Source organism: Anoplophora glabripennis, unplaced genomic scaffold, assembly GCF_000390285.2.
Source record: "Anoplophora glabripennis isolate ALB-LARVAE unplaced genomic scaffold, Agla_2.0 scaffold496, whole genome shotgun sequence".
Classification (NCBI taxonomy): domain Eukaryota; kingdom Metazoa; phylum Arthropoda; class Insecta; order Coleoptera; family Cerambycidae; genus Anoplophora; species Anoplophora glabripennis.
This window is the reverse complement of record NW_019417305.1, coordinates 370,193-397,154: the sequence shown is the minus strand read 5'-3', so window position 1 is coordinate 397,154 and position 26,962 is coordinate 370,193. Positions and strand designations below refer to the sequence as shown.

Genomic DNA, 26,962 nt, shown 5'->3' with positions numbered 1-26,962 from the left:
TGGTCATTGCCGATGACGGACCCCGGCTTCTTCTTCTGCAATCCAGATCCCCCACCCCCGCACCCCACTGACACTTATTCAGCGTGACCTTGGAGCTGCTGCTGGAGACCTGGTGCCGGCTCCGGATGGCGGCAGCCCGGTGGCAGCCTGGAGTGACCTTGAAGTGGCTAGGAATGCCCACTGCTATACTACTTACTTGGCTCAAGAAAAGTTCATGTTATGTAGAAACATCACACCAAATTTTTTCAAAATCGGTTCTATAGATTTTGCAAACCAGATTTTGAAAAAAAAATTGCAAATTTTCTAAATTTTGCTCAGCAAAAACCAAGGTCCTCAGATACTTGAAAATTTTATCAATTAGGAGAGCTCTGGCGCTTGTTTAAACATTGGTCGAATTTTTGTACTATAATTTTATATTTTTGTAATATGAGTTAATTTCGGAATACCAAAGGTATTTTTCGAAAAATTAGCCCGGATATCCCAATACATTTAGTGTAAATGACGGTTAACTTTGATCGGCTATAACTACGTAACTAATTGACCAATCGATCTGTTTTTTTTTTAAGAAGCGTCTTTCCAATAACTTTTGAAACCTGTTTTAAAAAATTTGATTTGATTGAATATTCACAAAGTTATTCTAATTGTTTGTAAGTACAAAAATTCGACCAATGTTTAAACAAGTGCCAGAGCTCTCCTAATTGACGGATTCGAATTTTTCAAAAAGCGTTTGAAAGCTTGAGAGCCCTTCTATATGTGATTAAATTTTTAAGTATCTAAGGGCCTTGGTTTTTGCTATGCAAAATTTTGAAAATTTACAATTTTTTTTCAAAATCTGGATTGCAATGAACTTTTCTTAAGCCAATGAAGGTACTATCTATACCCAACTTAAAGACCCCAAAATTTCCTAAAAGGTAATGTTTTTTAACCCCATTTTTGGCGATTTTTTCGATTTTTACAATAATAATCATGATTCATTCGATTTGTAACTAGTCATATTTTGCAAAATTTAATTACAAACTTCTTTCTTTCTTCTTCCATTTTCGCCTAAAATCAACTCTTGAAAAGATACATATTTAAATAGAAAGAAAAATATAACATTTTTCGAATTTTTTTAACATATTGTGCCGCCAAAAGTTAAGCCCACTTTTTTTATGCGCTTAGAAAAATTTTCATTTCTAGTGATATTTGAAAGCCAAAAAGCCGAAAATCTCCGTGGATATACGATTCGCCCAAACCAAAACAGATATCGCCTAGTCTATTGATTCAATAAAACAATTAGTTAAGAAATACTAATATTATTGAGTAGGTAGAGTGTAGGATTGACAAAAAATATATATCTCTATATCACTGAATATTTACGAAGAAATAACACACTGAACCTAAAATTTGTATTATATAATAAAATTACCCAGTACGGAAGCTGTAAGAATCGATTTGTTTGACCCTGGTCTGGGATGTAAACCCTGGAACCTCCTTTACCTCGACGTCTTAACTACGCACCGAAGTGTCGAAGTCTTCTAATCTCAGTCTTTTCACTTTCGTTTCTTTTCTGGAATTAATAAATTATTTGAGCCTTCGCAAATGTATTCCTCTGAAAAACGCAAGTATGCTGTACGGCCCTTATAAAAATACGACGGCAATTTGCTGATCTAATTTAGTATGTTGTTCATTAAAATACTCAGTGAACGAGGACGAAATTGCTTTTTTTTACTTAAAAATATCCTCCAAGGACCCTGGATTTAATTGCAGACGAGGCCACCCTTGAGCGAGTAAATAACTTATTTTATGTCGAATTCCTCGGAACAAAGCGGGATCCTGTTAATTAGAGTTTTTACGGAATGTTTTGTTTTCATTGGTGGCGGGTATTTGTCGCAACGACATTACTTCTGGCTTTTGCGGAGGGTATCTGGGCGCGGAGGATTCTTGACAAGGTTCCCAGGACAAGCGGGAGGCGTTTGGGGTTGATTCGAAACGCGGTAAAGCAATAATTTGTTCTATTCTTACATTCTAACAATGAATTCTATGTAGATGATTTGATTTTTTTTTTTATAAAAATATTATGCCACATTCTTCAATTATCTCGTCCTAAACAGGCGACAATACGATCCCAGACCTGATTTCTTGCAACAATACACCGAACAATCGTTTACCACTTCAGACTGGTCAGCTCTGCCTCGCGAACCGCTGTATGCTTATTAGTATCTCGTTTTTCCGTGCGAGAGCAGTCCTTTGTTGGGGAAATTTAAGACTCCTTTGTACTAGTTAAGAGTTTATTTAGTCTATGTTCGGCATTTTTGCTCTCGGAGAGGTGTCCGAGTTCAGCTGTAGCGCGTCTTGTTGCGCCAGCGGACAGGGTTATTAAGTTTCAGAGGACACGACCCTTTGAAGGTGCTGCAGCTGTATTTAACGGATTGGTATTTACTTTCAGCACATACATTATTTTACGGAAATAAAGGTTAACTGGAAGTAACGGAATTAAAACAATGAAACAGTATTGAACCGCAGAAATCTGCATATTTTGACGAGATGCCAAAGTGTTGGTTTGCAATGTCGTCACTAGATGGCTTACTTATATGTCGCTGTTGTAGTCATCGCCATTTGCGACTAAAGCTTTTGCTACAAAAAATTTAGTTTAAAATTTTGGCTACCCTTATTTTTATTGCAATGGACTTGTAGTTTATTTTTTTACTTAGAAAGGAAACGGTTTAATATAAAAATGCAAGAGATACAAAGTTTCTAAGTGAATCGCTAAGTTTTGAAAAGACATTTTTTTAACTCCGTAAAAACTAAAAAGATTCAATGAAAAAACTCTTATTTAAAGGAAAAGTTATAATTTTCTCAACCTCAAAATATCAGAGTAGGAGTTAGGAAAACCTTAAATATAAAGCAGCAACCCAAATGGTATTCTTCAATGTTTCTATGAGCTGTGAGGCAGTGGTAGGTGGTATTGGACATTACATTTTATTAATTATTATGGATATGAATGAATATTTATTTTTTGGCAAGAAATCATGCCGTAATTGTTCGCAGTATTAAAGAAACACTTAAAAAATGCGTATACATGTGGGGGGGGGGAGGAGTACCGCTATCCGCCTCTAATTATAACTTGTAGTAGATCTGGCCGTTGCTTTAAACTGTATTTATTTATGCAAAAACTATTAACGTCTCGTCAAGTTTTACGGCGTCGTAATCTCGACGGCCGTAAACAATTAACGATGTTAATATATCTCGAAATATAATAAGATAATAACAATTTGTGAGAAGAGAACCGGGAATTACTGTAGGGCAGTAAAAAGGTAAAAACTAATTGATGATATAAATATAAACGAGCCTGTCTGCCGGTCCCGATATAATTAATTTTAATTGCTTTGAATTTTATGCGCCGAATAAATTCGAGGGGATTAACGTTTTCTGGCGGGCCCGGCCGTTTCTGTTGTGTATTTACTCCTCTTTATTGCCAAAAAACGGCGATTCGATGTCGATTTATGCAAAGCGCCCGTATTAGGAGGCGTTAGGTTAGCTGCTAAAAGATATGATAAGTGGGCAGGCCGCAAGTCCTGTTTCCTCCAGAATAAATACCCCCTGAGGATACTTGTAGAGAATATATTATGTGCAATAAAAGTTAATAATAATAAAAGAACAATAAATTCGGTAGATACCTTAGGATTATGTTGCTGTGTCGGATATAGTCTACTGAGAGTCACATTTGGTTTCAGTTAGGTATTTCTTTCAGTCGGAAACAAAGAAATATACTCGAATACGCGGGCCACTTCGGCAGCATCTCTTTCGGCAACACCCGAAGATGCGCCCGATAAGCCATCACCTCGGTTTGGTGACTGATGATCATTCCCTGGAGATTAATTAATTACCACTTGGAGAAATATTCACCGACGTCCACTGCCATCTCCGACGGAGATAAGGTGGACGCAAACATGTTCATTCCGTGTTGATTTTAATGCGGTCCTGTTTTTTCCACGGGGATATTAATTTCACGGGACGGCGTATGATTCTCATTATTTAATGTGATCGGAGCTGGCCATTAATCACCGCGCGCGAGAACACGCTCGGACAAATTTTAAGAATCGCGGGGTGACAAAAGGCGGAGGTTGTGACGTAATGGAATACAGCGATGCCACGTTACTGGTAGATTCGTACAGAAGCAGGCGGTATTGCTGAATTTCAGAGAAATAATATAAAATTAAATCAAATAAAACTCTTAGATAAGTATAATATAAATTTCCCTAATTTAAAGTTTGCCGCTCTATGCTCACGATACACAATGATATTGACTGCCAAAAAACACGTGCCATACACTCGACCAAGCAAACCCTCAAACTCACTCACGCACAAACGACAATGAAATACACTGCCAACGTCTCAGCAAAAGATCTGGATTGTTCTTCGGCACACCAGGCCGACAGGGCAGGCATTAGGCTCCGCTAGATATATATCGAATAAATTGATTGATGCGAAGCTTCGGATCAGTGACAGACAATTATATGTTTTTGTACAATGACGCGGATAATGAAATTACTAAAATGTGAAGTAGTTGATGCTTGTAATGAAAATATTTTTAAAAAATTATTATTATTACAAAAAAATTATTTTCCTCTACTTGTCGATACTATTTATTCTGCACTGATTTGTTTTAAATTAAGAAATAAATACCACCGCTCGATTTTTCATCAACCGGGGCGTTATCTGCGCCATCTCGGTGTCCCGCCGCCGTTGCTTATCCGAGGCCCATGCAATAAGCTATTAATCTGCATTGTAAATGTGGTAATTAATACCCAGGCCAAAACGACGGTAATTCGGCAATTAACCGATTCGCTCTTCAATTACGGTAAATATTTTATAAACGCGCCAGCGTTTCTTTTTTTTTATTTGGTCCTAGGGTAGCCGGACGGGGCCCGCGGCCAGAGCGAGACATGAATATTTATAGGGGCCGTCTCTATCCCCGCGACGCCACCGAACGGGAATAATTTCGCCGCAGAACCAGTTCTAAGGATATGAGTTATTTATAAGGGCAGATCCGTTGGAAGCATGAACGAAAACCACTTAGTCCACACACGATTCACTGGAAGTTGTTGCAAAGTAACTAGACTCTGCATCGGATCGATCATTCGTTGCATGTGGGTTATAGGAAAGGAGAAATATGTTCGCTCTTGTATACAGGGTGTCGCGTAATAGAAGTAGTTATCCGCAATACCATTAGTTGAGTACCAGGTCGCTTACTGGCAAGTTTACATAGCAGTATTGAAATTATAGACAATGACTACATTGAACATTTAAAATGTAACACACTTTGTATGTTATGTCGCACCTGTCTAATACATAATTGTGAATATTTTCTAGCTGCAATAAAATGGCAAAGAAATAAGAGATAAACAAGTAGTGGGAATCATATTTATATTTTTATATTTTTGACCTTTAGAAACACGTACCATAAGATTTTTTTATTTGATCTGTGTACTGACGTCATTCGTCGTCTTCTTGCAACAGCATCACTTTCTCCTGACAGGAAGTAGGCTCTAACCTTGTCAAATCTTTGTTGATTCGTATACATGCTACTTCATATTAAAATACAAAAACATGAAAACGAAAACACAAAAATATACTGTACCATGACGAAACACAGACATAATTAACTTTATACGGGGTTACACTACACAAATACACTTCACAAATAGAAATGTAACAGAATGAAGCGGTGATGACATATTCGAACATACCAGTTTCGAAGAGTTAACGTGGCAGTTTATTTGGTACCCGTTTACCACCTCGTCATATCGTACCAGGTGTGAAGACAACTCCCAAAAAATATGAGCGTGCAATAAACTTTCGCTAATTTTGTTACACTGGAAATTACTTTAAAAAACTGTCACTTCTGATCGTAGATAAAACTATTTTAAAAGTTTCCTGCTCATTCTTCTGGACTTTACTTTGTTTATGTTGTAAATGATTTTATTTTATTTCTGTTCGTACTAAATGAACCGTGGCGTATCGCGACCTATTACGATAATTAATAGCCAGATGTACCGTGGCATCTACGTGTGCTAGTAATAGAAAATGTACGTGTTCGCCTCTCACCTTAATGCATACTGCACGTATGGCGACTCCCGGAAAATAAATTATTATCTATTAAATAAATAGTAAACGTGGAAGAACTCCTGCTATAAATGAGCGCATATTTCACTGGGCGATAGGAAGATTTATCAAACGAGCAAAGGCGGATAGGATATGCGGTAGGCATTCGTACTTATACTTACACTGAGAAAAAACCTCTAATTGAACTAGGCAAGTAAAAAAGGAAAGGGAGTTTGCTTTTGTGTATATATTTTGATATTATAAACTCAGTAAAAAAGTTAAAGAAACAGAAAAATTTCCAAATATTTTCGAAATTTGAAATTTTCAATGTGAAATTTTGAAAAAAGATACCGCAAAATTTTTTTTAAAAAATTGATTTATTTTTCAAAATTTTGAATTTTTTCGATAATTGAGTATTTAATGCGAAATTATGACAAAATTAGCCAAAAAATTTTTTTGACAAATTGCCCAGCAGTGCAGTGCAGCAATGCGGAATTTGATATTACAATTGCGAAACGGTGAAATAATATTTTTACAACATGGCATTTTGGAGACCTTCTGAAATGGAACAAAACGAAATTTACCATCAATATAATAAAATTGTTTGATGACATAAATAATTAAAATATGTTGTTGGTCAAATGAACATATAGTAGAAATTTTCTACACATTATATACAAATTATTATAATTTTTTACCTTTAGAAGAAAACCTTTTTAGGGACGCCTATGAAAGTCATTAAATCTTTTTGCCAGGCGTGTTTTTACATGTTCAACGACTTCGGAAAGACTACTACTATTTATTTTTTATTTGAGCTGACAAACTTGACGAAATTGTTAATTTATAACCCGAATAATACAAGAATTAGCTTGCCATTCGGACTATAATTAATCCTTAATTTTTAACGATCACACTCGGTAGTGAAAAAGGTAAACGCGTATGACAAATCGTCGAGAAAGACAAACAGACTCCATTTAATAAATCTGTAGCTCGACCTTGCCCGACCGCCGTTTTTATTTGTACGTTTTGTCCTTTTCCATGTACCTCTGCATTTAAATAAACACTTCGCTTAATTTAATGCTGTTGGGACTCACGATTTATTTTCATTGGGCAAATAAAGGCATAAATAAATTTTAATACGTGGAATAACGAGTTGGATAGACACAAGGACTCAAATTGACCGGGAGTACTCTAATGGATTACCACCTCACTTGAATTTCATAAAGAAAATACGGGATCGTGACTGCACATAAGATGCACGTACTTATACTTGTACAAATTCGTTGCCTTGAAGGGGCTTACTTCAACTCTTTTTGGTAAGAATCTGCATAATTAAAAATTTATAATTATACAATGCAGGCAAATAAATGTAGGTACCCTTGGTTCATGATATTTTTTTAATACGACGTTTTATCCAACAGCGCAGATCTTTAATAAAAAACAAACTTGAAGAGATATTTTAAAAGTTATTCAAATATCTTCTGCTACTTAAAACTTAAATCAAACGTAGGTATTACACCTTATAAATCTAACTACCACTGAGATAAAATGTATCAGTTGTTTTGTAACAGAATAACTGGAACTGTTCTTGGCAGCCATAACAATTTGAACAACAAGAAATAACCGACACTATGTATAAAATCCACCTAGGTGGCGAACGTGCTGCTCCCGAACGATATGTAAAACTTCCATTTCACACCACATTCTATGCACCTATAATATATCACCGCCACATTGCCGGTTTCGGATTTCACATATTTTGAACAAACTTTGATAATTTACGATGAAAGGGCGGTTATTCATAGGCAATTTCTTCTACACGTCATTTAAATAGCTAGTTCTTTTACGGCCTTATCGCGGCGCAGACTGGGTTTCGCTCTCGATATCCCCGACACCGATTATTCTTACTGACTGGTGCATATGAGAACACAGAAGTCTAGTTATTTGTTTTTTATACGCTAATGCAAAGAAGGAGTATTTCTTTCGACAACTGTTCCCAGTTTATGCATTTGTTTTTACGTATTACAGTCTGTCAAATCGGAAGGAGCATTCGAATTAAGTGATCTAGTTGCTCTGGGGTCACCTAAATCGAAAGCTCATTATTGAACTTATTGTATTTTCGCTTTTTCTCAATTTTTGTATTGGGACATTTCTGGGTTAGAGAGCAGGCTCTGGTAAACAGCAATATACACGATGCAAGCAAGCACAAACTTCAGTGTCCGGCGACAAATAGCAGCCGGCTTAACACTCCCTAGGTGGCCGACGTAGGGTACACCCAACACAACTCACTGCTATCGCGATCTGTATGTATGTGATCTTCGACTACTGTTGCTGTTGCTATAGCCCGGTCGATCTACCTTTCAAAAATCGACATACATGAAATTAACACTTAAATATCATAGAATATTACACCCCAACGACTTCTATAGTTAAAGATATACAGTGCCTGTATTATCTAGCTGTGGCACGCTTTTAAACAAAACGTGTATCTATTAGTCCAATTAACTAAGCCTTTAAATCGAAATTTTGTCAACTTGGCTGAATTTTTGATATGAGTTAGTTTAAGGTATATTATAACAATAAGTGAGAGTAATTTTTTGTTCAACCCCCGGCCAAGGGTGGAAAAAGATAAAACAAAGGGCTTTTTCAAGATAACTCAAAAAGGGTAAGAGCTAGAAAAAAAAGTTTTTCATGAAAGTTGTAAAGCAGACAATTCTACATAAAAATGGTCTCTTAGCTTTTTCTTGTACTATTAAAATTAACATAGTTAGGGAGGCTAGAAGTTAAGGGAAGATTTCAGAAATTTAATTTTGTTAAATCATTAAAATTAACGATTAAAAATTAGATTTTTTGTTATAACTTTCTTATTAAAAATTAAAAAATATATCTATTTCTCTGAAAAGAAAAGTTACATATTTTAGAGCAGATTGAAAAAAAAAATTACAAAATTCAATCATTTTTCTGTTTGTTATGATTTTTTTTAAATTTCTGAAATCTTCCCTTAACTTCTAGCCTCCCTAACTCTGTTAATTGTAATATTACAAGAAAAAGTTAAGAGGCCATTTTTATGTAGAATTGTCTGCTTTACAACTTTCATGAAAAACTTTTTTTTCTAGCTCTTACCCTTTTTGAGTTATCTTGAAAAAGCCCTTTGTTTTATCTTTTTCCACCCTTGGCCGGGGGTTGAACAAAAAATTACTCTCACTTATTGTTATAATATACCTTAAACTAATTCATATCAAAAATTCAGCCAAGTTGGCAAAATTTCGATTTAAAGGCTTAGTTAATTGGACTATATATGGGGAGTTCGAATTTAATTTAATATTTAGCTTCTAGACCGGACTATGCCCACTAACTCCTGGCCTATTGCGGAATGCATGCCCTCTCATCCACACAGCAAACATCAACCGCTATCTAAACACCTAGCCGTTTCCGATTAGACGATTTAAAGCCTTAACAGCGCGACATTGGACTTGCAATTTATACCGAACACACTGGTCAGAACGAAAGATTAACAGACATGGCAGTAAGCTCGGTTTTGTGGTGTTTGAGGAAAAATTCAGTGTTAGATAACGATGTCCATGTAAAGTTTCCGTGTGTGGGTAATGCAGAGATCTGTAATGGGGCTGGTTCGGCTTTTTTGACAGATTTACAGACAGATTTTTGACAGAAGAATATGGTCCGTTATTAGTTTACACATTTAAAATAGAGTTTAAAGTTCGGAACTTCAAAAATATCTTGTTTTAATATGTGATATTTAGTATTTCACTTCAGTTACATTTGAAATATAATGTAGTTTCAGTGAGACATTTGTTGGTTAATTTGTGCTTAAAATAGAGTAGTTTACTAACTCGACGCAGCAGTTCTATAATCAAAGCAATAATTTCCCTATAAAATTTATTAAGAACAGTTGGGAAGCAAGTCAAATATGCGACCAGGAATAGAACGAAACAAGAAAAGTATATCCACCTCTATAATGGTGTAAACATAAATGCAATTAGGTTTTTTTTCAAATGAAGATAAAGAATGTCATTCTCGTTAAAGGTAGTTATTGATGTATCATGGTTTGTCATACGCTCAGCAAAAGAATTAAAGTAGAGTTATGGGCGAAATTGACACGGGAATTTAGTTCTTTCCTCGCGCTGTCCCCTGTTATTTTTAATCTAACCCTCATTAAAATTCAAACACTAAAACGGCTCCGTGAAATATAAATGAAACTAGAGACTAGGAAAGCCACATATCTTGTTAGGAAAATTTACATTTTTATTGTCTTTTTTAATGAAAACGTAAATGAAAAGCATTAAAAAATAACTACCCCGGAGAATAACGTCGAAATTATGCATCCGTCCTCCATTCCTCACATACTTATTTATTCATGATTGGAATGAAACGGTTTTAATCAACTTCTGTGCTGTTCCAATATTTACAGGACTTTTTCCCCGTTTCGTCATTCCCGTCCAGGTTTTACATTTATCAGATGCTCAAGAAAAAAAACATTTGAAAGAAATACATGCTTTGATCGCTATTACTAATACATCGTCGAATCAGGGCAGTAAGGGTAGCAAAACATTATGTTTTCAGCGAGAAGCTGCTACTGTACTCCAAGAATAATATAAACAATAAACCACAGTAATAAGAGCACTATGAAAACCACAGTAATACTGAATAAAGAAGCATTTGTCATATCAAACACTATAGTAGCGAAAGCTGGAATATGTAGAAGTTTTTGTGCAAGATCTATGAATTTTGTATTTATTTAGATATTAGAACTATCGCTGGAAATAGTTTTCAAGTTCGTAGCTCGGCCGCCAGGGGTCGCAAGTTGAAACGCATTTTGTTTTGGTAATTACCTAAATATCTTCGTTAGCGTCGTGATCCTCAATTCATTATCATTATTTATTCTTTGCTCACTAATTTGAGAGCAAAAAAATTGTTTCGTATTGTTTTTCGATATTATGGCGAATGCGCTGGGAAAGAAAATCGTATTTTGCAACATCGCTTTAATTTTTTTATATCTGCTAATAGAAATCCTCTATACCTCTCCTCTTCTAAATTCAAGGTTGAAAATATTATAAATTTCAAGTTTTCGTTCTATGATCTGTTTGTTTTTAAAGAACATGACGCCAATGTTAATTTTTTTAATATCTCCCAAGATTAATCGACATATAGTATTAAAATTTGGTAGACACATGTATTGCGAGTCCCTAAATAACCTGGTTTGATTAGTTATTAATTTTTAAATAACTTATACAGGGTGTTTATTATGCTGCAAACCAGAGAAATCACCACTTCACTATGTACTTTTTAATTATGTCCCAAAAATGTACCCTTGTCCAAATTCGCTAAACCACCTCGTTTTCGACAAAATGAACTTATTATTTAACAGTGTTTTATTTCTGTTCAACTAGTTTTTTGTTCAAGTAGTTATTTGTTGAAGAAGTTTTTTGTTCAAGTAGTCGTAGTTTTTTGTACAAGTAGTTTTGTTCAAATAGTTTTTTTGTTCAAGTAGTTTTGTCCAAGTAGTTTATTGTTCCAGTAGACGTATTTTTTGTTCAAGTAGTTTTGTTTAAGTAGTTTTTGTTCGAGTAGTCTCAGTTTTTTGTTTAAATAGTTTTGTGCAAGTAATTCTTTGTTCAAGTAGTTTTTTATATAAGTAGTTTTGTTCAAGTAGTCGTAGTTTTTTGTTCAAGTAGTTTTGATCAAGTAGTTTTCTGCACAAATAGTTTTTTATTCAAGTAGTTTTGTTTAAGTAGATTTTTGTTCAAGTAGTCGTAGTTTTTTTTTTAATAGTTTTGTTCAAGTAGTAGCTTTTTGTTCATGTAGTGGTAGTTTTTTGTTCAAGTAGTTTTGTTCAAGTATGTTTTTTTGTGCAAGTAGTCGTATTCTTTTGTACAAGTAGTTTTGTTCAAGTACTTTTTTGTTTAAGCACTTTTGTTTAAGTAGTTTTGTTCAAGTAGTTTTTTGCTCAAGTAGTTTTTTGTTTAAGTAGTTTTGTTCAAGTAGTTTTATTCAACTAGTTTTGTTCAATTTTTACAAACTATAAAATAATATTGCTCATTAAAATAACTTCTATAACTTCTAAAATATTATATTCATAAATTTATATTATTCACTCAGAGCACAAGTTATACAAAATTTTATATTTTGATCTATTGCCTTGAATATCAAAAATCATTCGAGTTTTATTTGTACCACAAAGCTAAGCTCCACAAAAAAAATGTATGGGGCACTCCGGAATTTCAATCAGAATGAGGTGCCCTGTACATGCAACAGTATAAATTTTATAGACCTGTTATATTGTATCCTCACTAAAAATCTTATCGCAGATTGTAAATAGTTTAGTTGTACTTCTCTACCGTGTGAGATAATTAAGTTTTTCTCAGAAATGATTTGAATTGCATGTTTAACCAGAAGAATATAAAATGAATAACATCGAACAGCAAGTGAGAATTTATTATTAATTTTTATAATGAATCATCGTAAAAAATGATTAATCATTACATGAATCCTTTATCTACAGCATGTTTTATTATAAATGCCACTCTCTTGTTCCTTGGGACATCATCGAATGGAGAAATGTCCCATACTTGCTCCAAGGGGACAGGTTCGTCGCCCTAAAAAGGTATTAAGTTATACCGTAAGCGCAACTGAATTTATTTTGTTTAAAATTATATGAAACCACTAGCAGAATATCCAGAACCACCACCACAATCTTGAGCTGTTTAGATTACTAGACTAATTAAAAAAAAAAACTGATCTTACTTGAATTGTGTCCAAGTCTGGCACCTCGTGTTCTTTCAACGAGGACATCACTGTGCTCTCCATTGCCATGGCAAGACCGAGCTGGCCATTTTTTTGTATGTCTTCCTTAAGATCGCCCAGAGTGATCAAGTTTGGATCACAACCCAATTCTCCAATCCTTTTTGAAAGTTGTCTGTGGTACTCATCCACTAGGTTGTCCCATTCTTTGAGGAGTACCTCCTGAGAGATACAACTGTATAGGAATTGAATCAGATCTCCTGTAATTGAAGCGTACCTGGAAAATAACAGAAATTGGTTAGTGAAATGAAAATAATAGCTGCGAGTTTACCTGGCTAGCTGAAAATCGATCAGAATTCCATTTACTGGTCTTCCATTTTGAAGTTTCACCAAAAAATTTGGAGTCCAAACATCCCCCTGAGTTACTGCCAACAGTTTGCTTGGAGGTCCTTTAGCTAACTTACACACTAGCCTAGACATTTATAAAAATCGTTAAATTCAGTCATTCCTGACTATATAAATATAAATCCAAAAATAATACTTTACAATAGTTTTTCTTAAACTCTTACCCATAGGAATCGCTAGAGAAAAACTTGTTAATCTTTTCTAGATACACAGAATCTAGTTGAGTTCTAACCGCATTTCGTATTACTTCATTTAATTTATTTTCCATAAATCCTGAATACCAACTTCTGAATCTTTCATCAAAATAGGTTTCCTTAAATAAAATATAATTTCATACAATCATAAACATTTTAGTATGTTCATAAAAGTTCAAATACTCGAAATACCTTCAAGGATCTGGCGACTTTTTCAAACTCAGGATCCAGATGTCTGGCCGCGATAGAGAGCGCGTGAAAATTTGCTAGTAATTTCAGAAACAACAAGGCATAGTCCTGGTCAATTCCTATATCTCTTTGAACCGTTTCATAGCCCTCAAAACTTAAATCTTTTAGAGCGACATAGTCATTTTCACCGTTAGAAAAAGACGATAAAACCCTACAATCAACAAGTCGATATATCCCTCAAGCTGTTGGCCACTTTTTATTATTTTACTCATGTTTCGAATGAAATAAACTACTTACATTGGAACTTCGTCAGCTTCGTCGAAGTTTTTAGAATCTTTTAACTTTTTCATCAGAGGCCACACCTAGAAATATCTCTTGAAATTTTGGTACATACCAAATATTAACTTACGTTGTTGTAGAAATTAACTTCAGTCTGAAAAAAATCTAGGGATCGAAACGTTTTCCTCCTTGCCACGTTTTTTGGAATACCTTTCGCTATGACGTGTAAACGAATATTTTTATCTCTAAAAATGAGAAAAAATACAATTATTCCCGGTACAGATGCGATTAGATATAATCAGAATTCTACATTTTCTAGAATTAATCATAGAATTAATTTTAAAGAATTAACTTTCTTCTTTAATGATGCAGGCTGTTTTTATAATAAATAGATATAAAAATGTGTATTTTAAATGAGCGAAACTAGACAATTATTTAATTCAAAATATTTGTTTTAAATAAGTAGATACATGCTTTTACTTTTAAAACGCTTACTTTTCCTGGGCTTCCGCAACTGCTTCGACGGTAAACCTATAGATGGTGCTCAAGTAAGAGTCTCCCTTTTTCTCGGAACCGTTCCCTGCCTCAATCGAAATAATAACAACGGCGTCACTTCCACTAACATTCCTCAAACACTCTTTCAATTCCTCCTCGGTAAACTTTACCGAAATTGTGTTTAATATGTCAAACATTTTGCAACGTTTTACTTAACAGCCACTGTTAACAACTAAATGTTACAACAATAAAGCGGCAAATATATGTACAATAGCTGCTGAATAAATTGGTCAGTTCTAGATAATAACCAACGAGTTCTGAACACGTCAGTAAACAAACCCGGTACGTGAACGATCGAAGAGAACGGCGAATTACATTCACGGAAGGATCAGCTGATGGTAACCATTGGAAGTGCTGAAATACTGGATTTTTAAACAATGAACTTGGTATATCCGTTAAGATAACTGCATAAAGCTTTGAAATTATCTTACTACTTTCTATGGCTGAAGAAACCCTCAAACCTCAAATATCTGATAATATAGTTACATTTTTTTTAAATCAGATATTAATACGCGTAAAATATAAAGCTAATTAATAATAAATTTGTAAATAAAAGATATGTATACAACTTATATTTATTTTACGTTATATGCATGTAAAATCCATTTAGGGACAGAAACAAATAAAAATTACAAATTAAGTATAACAGTAATAATTTTATTTTGAAACTGCTTGTGCGTTTTCAGTAATAAAAAAATTCGGTATGGTGGCAAACGCTACGTTTCCTTGTAGCCACATTGATCGAAGCAACAACAGAAATATACTCCCAGACGAAGACGATTTATTCAACGTCTATAAGTACTGGGAACATACATCTTCGAATGCTGCTTCTTCTGTACATATTCCTGCAGAAATCCTCCTGAAAAAGAATTAAAAGTATGTTTATATCAGGCTCAACAAAAATGTACAATATTACTAATAAACACATAGTTTTCGGGATACAGGGTATGGATTATTTTTTAACTAAAACGGCATTATTAATTGATGTTATCCATCACAGTGTACAAATCCAGGGTATCGTTTGGGTGAAATCCGTTAAATTAGCCGCTGTTTTCACAGTGGTCTACGCGACATCTATCCACCGGTAATTGTATTATATGGAAATACGAAAATTTCTATGGGAATGATACAGTAGGAATTATTTAATACAAATATATTCTGACAGATGGCAAAACCAGAGGAAATTAAGTTTTATTTGTGTAAAATATTAATTTTAACGATATGTAGAATATTTATTATTATACAATATATTTAAATTAGCTGAACAAATTGTATTGATTAATTCGTCGAACTAACATTAATGTAAATTCTGAAGGAATGCTATAGACGCGACATCTATTATGTAGCGGTGGTATTAAAATTTTTCAGGTTCCCTTCGATAAAATAGGGTGCGCATGCTGCGATACAGCACGTCAATATTTTATTTTTCATATGTCGATATATTTTTTTACATAACTAATGAAAATAATAATGAATTTTGTTATTAAACTCCACTTTCCCTGCTTTTTTGGTAATTAATTTGTAGCAGTTACGTTAATAGTAGTTCTTGACAGATATCTACTATAGTTGGCGACATCTATGACGCAGCAGTAGAATTAACTGTGGGAAAAATTTTACAGATTTCGTTCCATAAAATAGAGATGATAGAGAGAGATATGAGATTTTGAGATGTGTTTAGTGTATTTTACAATCAATATTGTATTTTTATCACAAAATAAACAAACTAATGGAAATAATTATGAAATTTGATTTTAAACCTTACTCCCCTTTATAATAAATCTAAGATAGCCGGAAATAGGTAATTTCATTGCATTCAAACTTAGAAATTCAATTTTTGACCAAATCACAACACCGTAAGAAGAAAAAAATAGGAACTATTAATTAATAGTCAGTACTCACTTCCAGTTGTCAATAAATTAATATACACACATGACATTTTGAGCCACTTTTACTAATTTTTATAAAGTGTTAAATGTTTTCTACTTGTACCGAGAGCCGCAGCTCAGAATCATATTACCAACAACCTAGAATCCATGAAATCTTACATATTAAATGCCCCATCATAGGTCTGGTTAGGTTCCAAATGAATAATATGGAGTACAGACTGTCGGAGAGCGTAGACATGGTTCAGAGGTTGGAGTAATATCGTTTACTTTCAAAATTCAGCCGTTACTGAAGTAGTCTGTTTTTTTCAGACGTAAGAAATGGACCTACAGGCTTTGGAGGAACAGGTGGACTATAATAAGTTTCATTTTTATGATGCTCTTAATGACGAGTCTCTTTCTTTACGGTACCTTGGTCGGAGCAGGCTTGTGTTCTGCCGGTTCCTGGAGCCCTTCTTATAATTCACCGTGTCCGAAAACTTTTACTTTCTTCCCCTTACTGAATACCGCTACATCACCGAGGCCACCATTTTAAAGCTAACATACATAAATGTAATTTTTTATCGTGTACTAATAAACAATTATTTATATAACTTATATAAATCTTCTTTTCTTTTACGGTAAATGGTCATTATTTTTTTTTTCATTTAAATTCTATTCAAATTAAACACTAGTTCTCAAAAGGCAGAATATGTCCATATTTTTTGCTAATTACGATCCTTTTTATATTAATTAATACATCTTAAAGCCTTTTCTAATAACGTACGTGCTTAGTCGAAAATAAATATTTATCTTTGTCTTAAACCATTTAGTTTGCCAAAATTATTTCTGGAGAGCAACAAAATTAGATTTAAAATATCAGTACCACTGAATATTAGATGATATAAAACATAAGTATTTTTTTTTGTTTTGAGAAAGAAAAAAAAAGTTTAAAAAATCATAACCTTACTTTTTCAAGTTTATAAAAACACATTTATTTTATTCCATTAATGTATTACACGGATTAATTTGGTGAAACAATTTATAACACTGAAATTCATAAGAGGCTATTTAAATCTACGACCTTATCAAGGTAAATACAAAAATAAATTAATAATGGGATACGGTTACGAAATAAAAATATCAAAACTTCACTTTTCTTCACACCATTCATTTTCCTTACGAACCTGTTCCTCTTCAGAAGCAGTAAAATCATTCTTAATGTTAAATGTTTTACGTATCTCCTCGGGTGCTTTGCCTTTGATCATGTTCGCAACGGTCTTGCAAGTCACGTCGAGCAGTCCTTTGATATCCAGATAGTTAGCTGATAGTATGAGTTCGAACAAAGTACCTTGATCGACTTTCAGAAAGTCGGCATCCCAGGAGGAGATATCATCGGTTCGCTTTTCTTTGTTTTCGTCGTCTTCTGGTGGAGGTGGATCATCTTTGTGATAAGTAGCCCATTGTATAACCTTACGCAAAATCGCGGAATTCACGTTTGGCAAAGGTACTACTTCTTCCTCCTCATCGTCCATACCTAGATCTTCTAACATGGTCTTGATCGTTACGGAGCATTTTGCTATCTCGACGTCCACCTCAAAGGTTTCTCCGTCTGAAGACTGCAATTTGATGTTGGGCATCTGAAAATTGCAAATGGTTTCTTTTCAAACAACACACATATATTTATGATTAGATTAAATCCACTCCAATGTGCAAATAATAGAGTTAAAGTACATATTATACTTACTTTTTATAAATTGTACGATTGAATAAGCTTGAAATTATTTGGCCTGAGAACAATTTGACAGCAGAGCAAAAACAACAGCGACTTCCACAAGTCTACAGACAGCCAATCCAGTTTGTTTCCAGGGCTCCACGCATGCGCGTTTCTTATTATGACGTAAGCCATAGGTAACTTTAATAACAACATTTTTATAGTTTAGACTTTTTTTAAGTAATACATGAAAAAGGAACGTAACTTATTTGTTTAAGTTCTTGTTATTAAAAAACCAAAAAAGCGCGCATACTAAGAGAATCGAAGCAAAGTGGATTGGTTGTCTCTAGACGTCATCGGGACTTGTAGGCGCCACAGCGACCTCTGTCCTCTAGGCGAGGCGTCCAGGCGAATGACGATTGCAATAACTTACGCGCTATTTTCAAACTTAACTAGATTGTGGTATTCTTTGTTAAACGCTGTTTACTACATTTACTCGGAAATATAATCGAGTTCATTAAGTTCTTCAATTGGATTAAAACGAGTAAACATAAATAAAGATGAGATAACTGAATTATCATACTAATTGATTAACTGGTACATACATTTTGAATAATTTCGTTCGGAGACACTTCAACCACAAACAAGACGCTATGCGCAAGCCTTGTGAAATAAAAGCGGGTTATATAGTTCAAGATTTGATTCTTGTAGTCACTTTTACTGGAATCTGTGCAAGAAATAAAATTCCCATTTTCCAGTTACACTCTTTCTAGCAACAAAAATGGTAAGTTACAATTTTCCTCCATTTCGAATTCTTGTCTTTGAAAAATATTTTTCTTTGTTGCTGAATTGCATTTTTAAAACATTTTTGAGGCATGTTATATGCAGATAAATTTTTATCATACAATTATTATGATGCAAGGTACATAGGAACAAGGGTGTATAAATAAAGGTGTATCTACTCAAAATGATATAACTAACTGAAAATATATATTTATTTCCATACGTGAAAAAGAATAAAGCTCTTTCTTGAAAATTGCTAAAACACTGCTACTCTTTGATAATTATGTATTATTTATAAAATTACAAATATGATATTATTGCTTCAAAGTTGCAGATTTATGTGTTCTCTATATTTTGTTAATGTCAGTTTCTTTTAAACTATTATTGTTTTAATACAAGTACATGCGCTTTATATATTGGGTTTGGGATATAACTTTTGAATAGCAGACGTAAACAATTTTATACCACTAAAAGATATTTTCTTATTTTAGAATACCTGTTTCGAAAAACATATATATTTTTTTCTCTGTCTAAAATTGGTATCCTATACATTATAATAAAATATAGAATGTTATTGATAGTGTGATATTTTGTCTCACATTACTATCTGTTTTTATAAATGTCCTTATGATAAACTAGTCTGAAAATATTCTCTAATATGCACAATTTTCAACAAAAATAAATAAATAAAATAAGTAATGCCCCATGACCTGTACTACTAGATCATGATATTCATAATTCCCCCTTCTGACAATTTTCAACTGTTTTCCATGACCTACTTTACACATTTCATGTGTTGTCTTCGTACGAGAACTGGATATTAAGCATGTTTTGAATATTTTGGACAATACATAAACAAGCATGCACATCGCAACTTTATTTAAAAAGATAAAGTAAATATGTATATGAAAACCAGGACTTTCGAGGTTTTTACAGCAAAATTTGTAAAATTAATGGTTTATTGATGAGGAACAATTTCTTTGGAAAACTGTTTTATTCCCGTGTTTTTTTGTAAACAATTTTTTTAAATATGGGTAGAATATCTGTGAGTATATTTAATTATTTAATAATACAGAACTTAATTTATAGTAGATATATTTTTTTATGATTAATTCACACAGTAGGTATTGTACGAACATGTTCTTTTCATAAAATATGATTAGCCGTTTTCCGCAAATATCGAATGTAACTATCGGCCAGAAAAAAAAGTTGTAACCAATTTTATGTCTCACCTCAAACTAACGTAGATATCAAAGCAATCAGGCGTCTATACTTTCACTTATTGCTAGTAATTTCAAAGAACTTGATTATGTCACCTAATCTAACATTCCTGCGAGAATATGTATACACATATTTCCAACAAAAGTTGTTAATTAAAGCAAACAGAGTAACTTATTGATTATAAGCAGAGGAACATTGTGCAAACATTACTAATATACAAAATTTGTTTACCTTGCCTTGTAATCTAGCTACATGGATATAAATTTCGATCTACATCAAAACATGAAGGAATAGTAATATTCTGAAAATAAAATAATATTTCATATAGGCACTCCTACAAACTATAACCACAAATACAAATGAACCCAACATTTTCCCACAGGACAACAAAATCACTTATGTGTTTAGGTTAAGCGAAGTAGGGGCTTTCAATTTAGATGATCTGTCAAATCCTATGCATTTATGATTGAATATCTGAATTATTTAATTGAAAAACTCCCTAAATTGTGTTTTAATAATTAACTAAAATTATTATATCAGTATAAATTAGTAAAACAATAATGACTCATCTGAATTTTTAATAATATTGTATGTTTTTTATTTACTTGTAATTTCGTTAAAGAAGGTAGTTAAGTAAATACATTCCGCGTGATATCACGTCCCAAAGATGATTTTCAATAAATTTGTTTGTTTTGCGGAGAAATTTTCTCATTTTAAGAATACTGCTTTTATCTAAATGTTATTATTTGCTAATCTTAACCGAGTCTGTTTGTTTGCAGGGTATTATCTTTGAAAACACAAGTGCGAACTACAGGAAACTTTTCTTAGTCATTGCACTTCTAGTCGCGCTGTCCGAAGTAGCAACTGCTCAAAGAAAGATCGATTGCAGGTGAATGTTTGCTAAATTACTTCATTCTTTTGGTTCTTTGATATAAAATTTTTACAGTACCTAACTACTTATAAATGATTTAAATTTGAATTCCGTTTTAGAAAATTCGTATTCGCGCCTCCCTGCAGAGGAATCGCCGCTAAAAGAGATACACACTCGCATCCAAGCGATATCAGGTAATCTAAATCTTGTAACATGTCTGGGACTTAGATGTTTTGATTTCGATTACTATTATTTGGAAATGAGACCAAATCTACCAACTTATACAAAAAACTTACAATTTGTTCAATATTTTTCAGGATTACTCCTGCAGATGATAGTGATTACATTATTGATGGTCAAAAAGTAGTCTCAAATGATAATGTAAGTATTTAATAACATGATATAAAAAAATTATTGTAAAAACAACCAATAAATTATTCATTTTAAAGTCTAGAAGGGTATTATCCAATTTGTCTCAATACAGGTTTTAAAAATTGAACCTTGTCTGCACTATAACGGAATATTTTCCATGTCACATGTTCCAACTTTATTTTATTATTTTACAGTACGCCACCGTCAATGAGCTCTTAAGATTTTTAAAAAAGGCAATGTCGAAAAACCTTGAATACGACTCAAGCAGTAACGACTTGGCGTAAATGGAAATCTCATGTGGCACTCCTACGAACAGTATTAAATGTATTTTGTTATTTATTTCATATTTATTTATTTAATTGCTAAACTCAAATACAAATAAAAAAGTCAGTATGTAAATGTGTTTTCTGGTTGTTCCCCTCCCAAATTCCTTAAAATTACGTAAAATTAAAAAATCTGTTACATTAGTGTTCAAATCAAATAATATTATACAGTATCCCACATTATGACATTACTTTTTTTGAAAATAATTAACCAGCCTCGTACAATCAAAATAATGATTTACGCACCAAAATTTTAAATTATTATATAAAACCACACAGTTATACGTAGTGGAAAGCACAGTATAATGTAAATAAATAAAGACACACACTTTTTACAAATTTTGTTTGAGGAAGAAGTATTGGCGAGATATTATTGTGACCATGGAAACTACCACATACACCCAGAAATCAGGAGCACGAACTCCATGTAAACAAATATCTTACCAAATTTGAGGGCGCTAGGCGCTAGTATCTCATATACCCCGAAATAGAGTAGGGTGATAAAGAAAACGGCAGTTTGAATTAAAAATCATTTCGATTTTGTGATGTGTTAAATATTTTAAAATAAATAATGTAGGCTACTTTGAATTAGACAAATAAATTAAGAAATAATAACGACTTGTGTGTATACAGGCAGTGGCAACGTTTGTCAATCATCCGCATTTGAGAGGAGGAAGAAGAAAAATAACCTCACTTCTTAAATATTTGTTTTGTTTATATCTATCATGAAGGAAACCTTGCTATAGTGAAAAACTAAGAATGCCGCCAGTGAAACTGTCGACAAATAACTCTAATGCAGGCGATGTAAGTGACAACGAAGCATCAGGAAATGAATCCGAACACTCGAACTCAAGCCGCGAAAATGATGGGGGCCACGACTCCACTGAAGATGAGCCCGACTCCGACGACAGCTCTGAAATGGACGAGGGCGAATGTGAAAACCGCCGTAACGCGTTACTCCAACACGTACAAGACTTGGAAAGTCAATTCGGACTATTACGAGAACAGTTGTACAAGGAACGAATGTCACAGGTAGTTATATTTCCCCATGTATAGTACTAACAGTTAAAGTACTTGTTTTAGGTTGAATTGCAACTTGCCGAGATTAAATCGGGTAAATCTCCAGAATACTTGGTGCCATTGTCCGAGTTACAAGAAAACATGCGAGTCCGCACAGAAGTTGCCGGAATCTTGAGAAAACTACGTTTAGAGAACATCGCGAATCAGTACGAAGCGGAAGAACAAGCAGCTTTACAGAACTTTGAGAGCGAAAAGTCCTTGGCGTGCGATTATTACTACAGCGAATTAATGGATACCATTAGGAGACTCGAAGAGGACAGACATAACAGTGAAATTAGTTGGGGCGAGGGAGGCGAGTATGGCTCGAGGTCACGTTCTCGTTCACGAAGAAAAGCGGTTACTGTCTCCGGGCCATATATTGTGTATATGTTGAAACCTCAGGATATTTTAGAAGACTGGACTCTGATTAGAAAAGCCTTGAAGAGGTCTCCTTGACACATGGACTTTAAGTATTGTAATTTATTTAAGAGAAACCATTAAAATATATTTAAAACACATTATGAAGATTTAAACAAAACTGTCCCGTTTTCGATTTAATAAAAATAGCAAATATAATCATTTCTTTTATTTTATTCAAAGAAATCAGTATTTTTATTTAAAATAGCTTTTAACTGAGCTTCTTTTATTTTCAAAGTAATTTCGTGTTCTTTTTGTTTCCTATTATCTTCCCGTTCAGCATAAATAAGTTGCTGTTTCTTTAGTTCTAATTCCTGCTTAGCAATTGCAAGCTCAATTTTAACCAACTCCTTTCGAGGATCTTCCAAACTGGTAAAACTTAGTTCACTTTTTTCTGTCTCTTGATTTTCTAATGGCAATTTTTTTGAAATAGGGATTCGTAATATTTTACGCTTTGAAATCTCTTTTGGAGACAAATCATCTCTTTCTGAAAAAAGGCTTGAAATTAAGAAGAAATCTACCATTCTGGAAAACAATTACCTTGATTTTCATCAGCATCTTCACAGTATTCTATAAATATACTTTCTTCTTCTAAAAAATCCTTAGTCACGTCTGTTTTTACCTCTAAAAAAAATAGTCAAAAGCCATCAGATTGGAGGTACTTTATTTACGGAGTTACCTATATCACTATCGTTTGTAGCTGAACACTTTTCGCTAATTAATATAGTAGGGTGTCGTCTTATTAAATGCTTCCTTAAATTTGACGTTGAACTTTTGTAACTAAAATTCAGCTTGCATAAGTTGCAGCAGGCTTTAGTTTCAGCTAATGGCTGAAAAAAATCCCACATTAAGGACCTTTTTCGTCTCGTCATTTTCAGTAATTAGATATAGTTGTTAGGCCTTTACCTAACATTTAAATGGAAAACAAACAAAAACTACACTTTAACTAAAGCGAACTGAAAGTAGGTTATATTTTGATTTTGTTCAACTTCCAACTCCACTGATAAAAACTAACTCCTTCAGATGTTTATTTTTGTTTTTTGGCTTTGACTTTGACTTCTTGACAGTTTTCAGTTTAATGGACAAATTTTGTGTGTACTGTGTATGGCATCACTATCTAGTCTCCATGGGCATCACCATGCGATATAAAGCTATATTTACACGTGACAAATTTCAAACATCTGCGCTACGGTATAATACCAATACGGTTATTGGGATTGTTGTCATAGAATGATGGTCGCCTATAGCAAATTTTTTTGCACACTTCCTGACAGTCCCAACTAGCCAAATTCTTTAAAGTAATATGTTTTCGAATTAAGTCAAAACATGAGTAAAAACAAAATATTATTTAAAAAAAATAAATAATACTATTTTGTGTCATTCTAGAAGAACTTATTTTATTTATTAGTTTACTAATTTGACCATATTACTTGTAAGATCAAACTAATTAAAAGTGTGGCATAAACAAAAGAAATTTAAAAATCTACCTAACTCATCATATATCTACAGAACAGAGATGAATAACTCCTGTTTAGTAAGGTTGACTTACTTAAGACAAAACTTAGGTCACAATTCTTTATTTCCTTCAAACCGGCTAGAAATTGGCCTCAATGATTTGGGATCGAGGGGGATTATCCCTCTTTATCCTGCCTCATCTCGTGTAGGCCTGGACAGCGTCCTTCAAACCTATTTATATATAAAAAAGTAAAATCAAAGAACTTGTAGTTAACATCGGCTGAATACACCCACTTTATTTTTTTACTATGTATGTGGTGACAACAATGGAACATTATTTAAATATTTAGGTCTTTTTGTTTATACGTTGGAGATTTCGGAACTTGAAAATATTTTATATTTATGCTCTGTTAACGTTAGCACACAATATCCGCATTTAGAGCTATTAGAAGTGCGAACCGAAATAAAGCTTTTATGATCACGATCATGAATATCTGGACAAAAGAAAGCGCTCTGCTGATTGTTAGCTGTTCTGTGGTAATTGTGGTATTAGGGCCAACATCGTGTAAACATGATCTTAAAATATTAACTGCCTATTGCCGGTAAATCAGAATTCTGTCTTTCAATTTCTAACTCAGCAGTAGCGCTGACGTCGTCTTTATATTCCTTCTTTTTGTGACATTTACGAAAGTTGGGAGCAGAATGGTATATTTCATTTCTTATTTTAATCATCTGCTATATTTTTTGATATAATATATTGTCAAGTGTACGCAGATAAGTTGCTAATCAATATTTTATATATATTTTTCAGTCTGCCCACAAGACGTTTATAATTAAGCGAAAACTCGCAAAGAAGTTGAAGCAAAACAGGCCTATTCCACAATGGGTTCGTATGCGGACAGGAAACACTATCAGGTAATACGATTTATTATTAGTGAATATCTCGTGTAATACTTATTGTTATAATCTATTTTCACAGTTAATATTATTTTCTAACACTTCACATTAAACATAACCTCAAATTTTTAGTTGCATAAGTCTTATATGCATTTATTTAGTAGTTTATTACTCTAATAAATAAAGAAATAATGCCATAGTCCCTGTTTAACTGTATTAGTTTTCGGTGTAATGGCATAGGTTATTTTTTTTACGTGTGTGTATGATTGATGTTTATTTTTCGTAATGTGTGTAGAATAGAGCTGCTTTTATCGATCCTTTTTTTTCTTCTAGATATAATGCAAAGAGACGTCATTGGCGCAGGACCAAACTAAAGTTGTAAATTGTTACTTCAACAGTTATGAGACTTTTGTATACCTTAAATTAAATAAATAACTTGTCCATAAATTTGATTTTTATTTGTGCATGAATGGGTGAGTAAATAATTCAAGACTCGGATAATCTGTTGTGTTGGTTATCTTTTATTTGAGATATAATATCAGTATAGTATTTACAGTTATTATAGGACGGTGTGCACAAAAAATATACAACTAAATAACAGAAAAAATATTTGGAAGGCACTTTAAAATTCACTTCATAATATATACAAAAACTTAACTGAATAAATAATAGAAATAATTAAATTAATAAAACTTTTTTTATAACAAGAAATTATAATTTAACATTATTAAACTGTTAGGAACAAGCTAAATTATTTTAAAGCTACTGTGTAATATCAATTTCGTTAAATATTATTACAAGCCACTTCCGCTTGGCAAGGCGCCTTGAAACGAGATCACCCACCGCCGTTTTCTGTCCCTCTGGAAGTAATAGCAATTCAAATCGTATTCGTTCGTTTTAACGTGACTAATTTCAAGATGCCCGCAGAAACTTGCCAAGAGAAAAGAAATTTAAAATGTGTTTAAATTGTAGTTTAATTCACTCAAAGCGGAGCCGTTCATTGGAGCAAACAAACATATCTTAAACAACACTCCCTTTTAAAAAATTTCCAATATTATTACAAGCCACTTCCGCTTGGCAAGGCGCCTTGAAACGAGATCACCCACCGCCGTTTTCTGTCCCTCTGGAAGTAATAGCAATTCAAATCGTATTCGTTCGTTTTAACGTGACTAATTTCAAGATGCCCGCAGAAACTTGCCAAGAGAAAAGAAATTTAAAATGTGTTTAAATTGTAGTTTAATTCACTCAAAGCGGAGCCGTTCATTGGAGCAAACAAACATATCTTAAACAACACTCCCTTTTAAAAAATTTCCAATTTTTAGTAGTATATAGGGCGTTATACCGTAATCCCCCATTTCCGAACTGAAGCAAATTTGCGAGGCCCGATATTTATAAATAAAAATTTTAAAACAAATATAAGTAACCCTGCACGATAATAATCACATACAATATAAACACATTCGATTTTAGACAGTTGCGATGGCCCACTTATTTGCATTTGTAAGACATTACAAATATTT

The 26,962-nt window shown here is 33.3% G+C and overlaps 7 protein-coding genes across 7 annotated transcripts; 4 read left to right on the top strand and 3 right to left on the bottom strand.

The window, feature by feature from the left end:
* Nucleotides 1–12,584: 12,584 nt before the first annotated feature.
* LOC108914922 lies at nucleotides 12,585–14,914 on the bottom strand. The gene is made up of 8 exons (XM_018720839.1): nucleotides 14,409–14,914; nucleotides 14,044–14,158; nucleotides 13,932–13,996; nucleotides 13,638–13,845; nucleotides 13,416–13,564; nucleotides 13,178–13,318; nucleotides 12,850–13,123; nucleotides 12,585–12,701 (listed from the first exon to the last, which is right to left on the bottom strand). Exons 1-8 carry the CDS (start codon nucleotides 14,603–14,605, stop codon nucleotides 12,585–12,587), a joined length of 1,266 nt encoding a protein of 421 aa, XP_018576355.1. The 5' UTR covers nucleotides 14,606–14,914.
* Nucleotides 14,915–16,371: 1,457 nt separating this feature from the next.
* LOC108914924 lies at nucleotides 16,372–16,924 on the top strand. The gene is made up of 2 exons (XM_018720841.2): nucleotides 16,372–16,601; nucleotides 16,664–16,924. Exons 1-2 carry the CDS (start codon nucleotides 16,441–16,443, stop codon nucleotides 16,884–16,886), a joined length of 384 nt encoding a protein of 127 aa, XP_018576357.1. The 5' UTR covers nucleotides 16,372–16,440; the 3' UTR covers nucleotides 16,887–16,924.
* Nucleotides 16,925–17,309: 385 nt separating this feature from the next.
* LOC108914919 (S-phase kinase-associated protein 1) lies at nucleotides 17,310–18,228 on the bottom strand. Its single transcript, XM_018720835.2, has 2 exons — nucleotides 18,078–18,228; nucleotides 17,310–17,970 (listed from the first exon to the last, which is right to left on the bottom strand). Exon 2 carries the CDS (start codon nucleotides 17,968–17,970, stop codon nucleotides 17,482–17,484), a length of 489 nt encoding a protein of 162 aa, XP_018576351.1. The 5' UTR covers nucleotides 18,078–18,228; the 3' UTR covers nucleotides 17,310–17,481.
* A 522-nt stretch (nucleotides 18,229–18,750) lies between these two features.
* Nucleotides 18,751–21,675, top strand: LOC108914923 (abdominal ganglion neuropeptide L11-like). Its single transcript, XM_018720840.1, has 5 exons — nucleotides 18,751–18,828; nucleotides 20,828–20,937; nucleotides 21,039–21,113; nucleotides 21,237–21,300; nucleotides 21,486–21,675. Exons 1-5 carry the CDS (start codon nucleotides 18,826–18,828, stop codon nucleotides 21,573–21,575), a joined length of 342 nt encoding a protein of 113 aa, XP_018576356.1. The 5' UTR covers nucleotides 18,751–18,825; the 3' UTR covers nucleotides 21,576–21,675.
* A 623-nt stretch (nucleotides 21,676–22,298) lies between these two features.
* On the top strand, nucleotides 22,299–23,249 carry LOC108914915 (breast cancer metastasis-suppressor 1-like protein). The gene is made up of 2 exons (XM_018720832.1): nucleotides 22,299–22,646; nucleotides 22,698–23,249. Exons 1-2 carry the CDS (start codon nucleotides 22,374–22,376, stop codon nucleotides 23,127–23,129), a joined length of 705 nt encoding a protein of 234 aa, XP_018576348.1. The 5' UTR covers nucleotides 22,299–22,373; the 3' UTR covers nucleotides 23,130–23,249.
* A 14-nt stretch (nucleotides 23,250–23,263) lies between these two features.
* Nucleotides 23,264–24,193, bottom strand: LOC108914914. Its single transcript, XM_018720831.1, has 3 exons — nucleotides 23,770–24,193; nucleotides 23,631–23,714; nucleotides 23,264–23,577 (listed from the first exon to the last, which is right to left on the bottom strand). The coding sequence occupies exons 1-3, from the start codon at nucleotides 23,960–23,962 to the stop codon at nucleotides 23,264–23,266; spliced, it is 591 nt and encodes a 196-aa protein (XP_018576347.1). The 5' UTR covers nucleotides 23,963–24,193.
* Nucleotides 24,194–25,155: 962 nt separating this feature from the next.
* LOC108914930 (60S ribosomal protein L39) lies at nucleotides 25,156–25,889 on the top strand. Its single transcript, XM_018720854.1, has 3 exons — nucleotides 25,156–25,250; nucleotides 25,357–25,460; nucleotides 25,776–25,889. The coding sequence occupies exons 1-3, from the start codon at nucleotides 25,248–25,250 to the stop codon at nucleotides 25,822–25,824; spliced, it is 156 nt and encodes a 51-aa protein (XP_018576370.1). The 5' UTR covers nucleotides 25,156–25,247; the 3' UTR covers nucleotides 25,825–25,889.
* The last annotated feature ends 1,073 nt before the right edge of the window (nucleotides 25,890–26,962 follow it).

Bases quoted from the DNA above. Each gene is read 5' to 3' on its own strand.
- LOC108914922 (XM_018720839.1), bottom strand. From the start codon at position 14,605: ATGTTTGACATATTAAACACAATTTCGGTAAAGTTTACCGAGGAGGAA. The intron at 13,997-14,043 runs GTAAGTTAATAT...AGATATTTCTAG, and splicing joins AAGTTAATTTCTACAACAAC to GTGTGGCCTCTGATGAAAAA. The intron at 13,124-13,177 runs GTAAACTCGCAG...GTTATTTTCCAG, and splicing joins ATCGATTTTCAGCTAGCCAG to GTACGCTTCAATTACAGGAG.
- LOC108914924 (XM_018720841.2), top strand. From the start codon at position 16,441: ATGTTTTCTACTTGTACCGAGAGCCGCAGCTCAGAATCATATTACCAA. The intron at 16,602-16,663 runs GTTGGAGTAATA...TGTTTTTTTCAG, and splicing joins AGCGTAGACATGGTTCAGAG to ACGTAAGAAATGGACCTACA.
- LOC108914919 (XM_018720835.2), bottom strand. From the start codon at position 17,970: ATGCCCAACATCAAATTGCAGTCTTCAGACGGAGAAACCTTTGAGGTG.
- LOC108914923 (XM_018720840.1), top strand. The intron at 20,938-21,038 runs GTGAATGTTTGC...ATTCCGTTTTAG, and splicing joins CAAAGAAAGATCGATTGCAG to AAAATTCGTATTCGCGCCTC. The intron at 21,114-21,236 runs GTAATCTAAATC...AATATTTTTCAG, and splicing joins TCGCATCCAAGCGATATCAG to GATTACTCCTGCAGATGATA.
- LOC108914915 (XM_018720832.1), top strand. From the start codon at position 22,374: ATGCCGCCAGTGAAACTGTCGACAAATAACTCTAATGCAGGCGATGTA. The intron at 22,647-22,697 runs GTAGTTATATTT...TACTTGTTTTAG, and splicing joins ACAAGGAACGAATGTCACAG to GTTGAATTGCAACTTGCCGA.
- LOC108914914 (XM_018720831.1), bottom strand. From the start codon at position 23,962: ATGACGAGACGAAAAAGGTCCTTAATGTGGGATTTTTTTCAGCCATTA. The intron at 23,715-23,769 runs GTAACTCCGTAA...TATTTTTTTTAG, and splicing joins TACAAACGATAGTGATATAG to AGGTAAAAACAGACGTGACT. The intron at 23,578-23,630 runs GTAATTGTTTTC...GCCTTTTTTCAG, and splicing joins AGATGCTGATGAAAATCAAG to AAAGAGATGATTTGTCTCCA.
- LOC108914930 (XM_018720854.1), top strand. The intron at 25,461-25,775 runs GTAATACGATTT...TTTTTCTTCTAG, and splicing joins CGGACAGGAAACACTATCAG to ATATAATGCAAAGAGACGTC.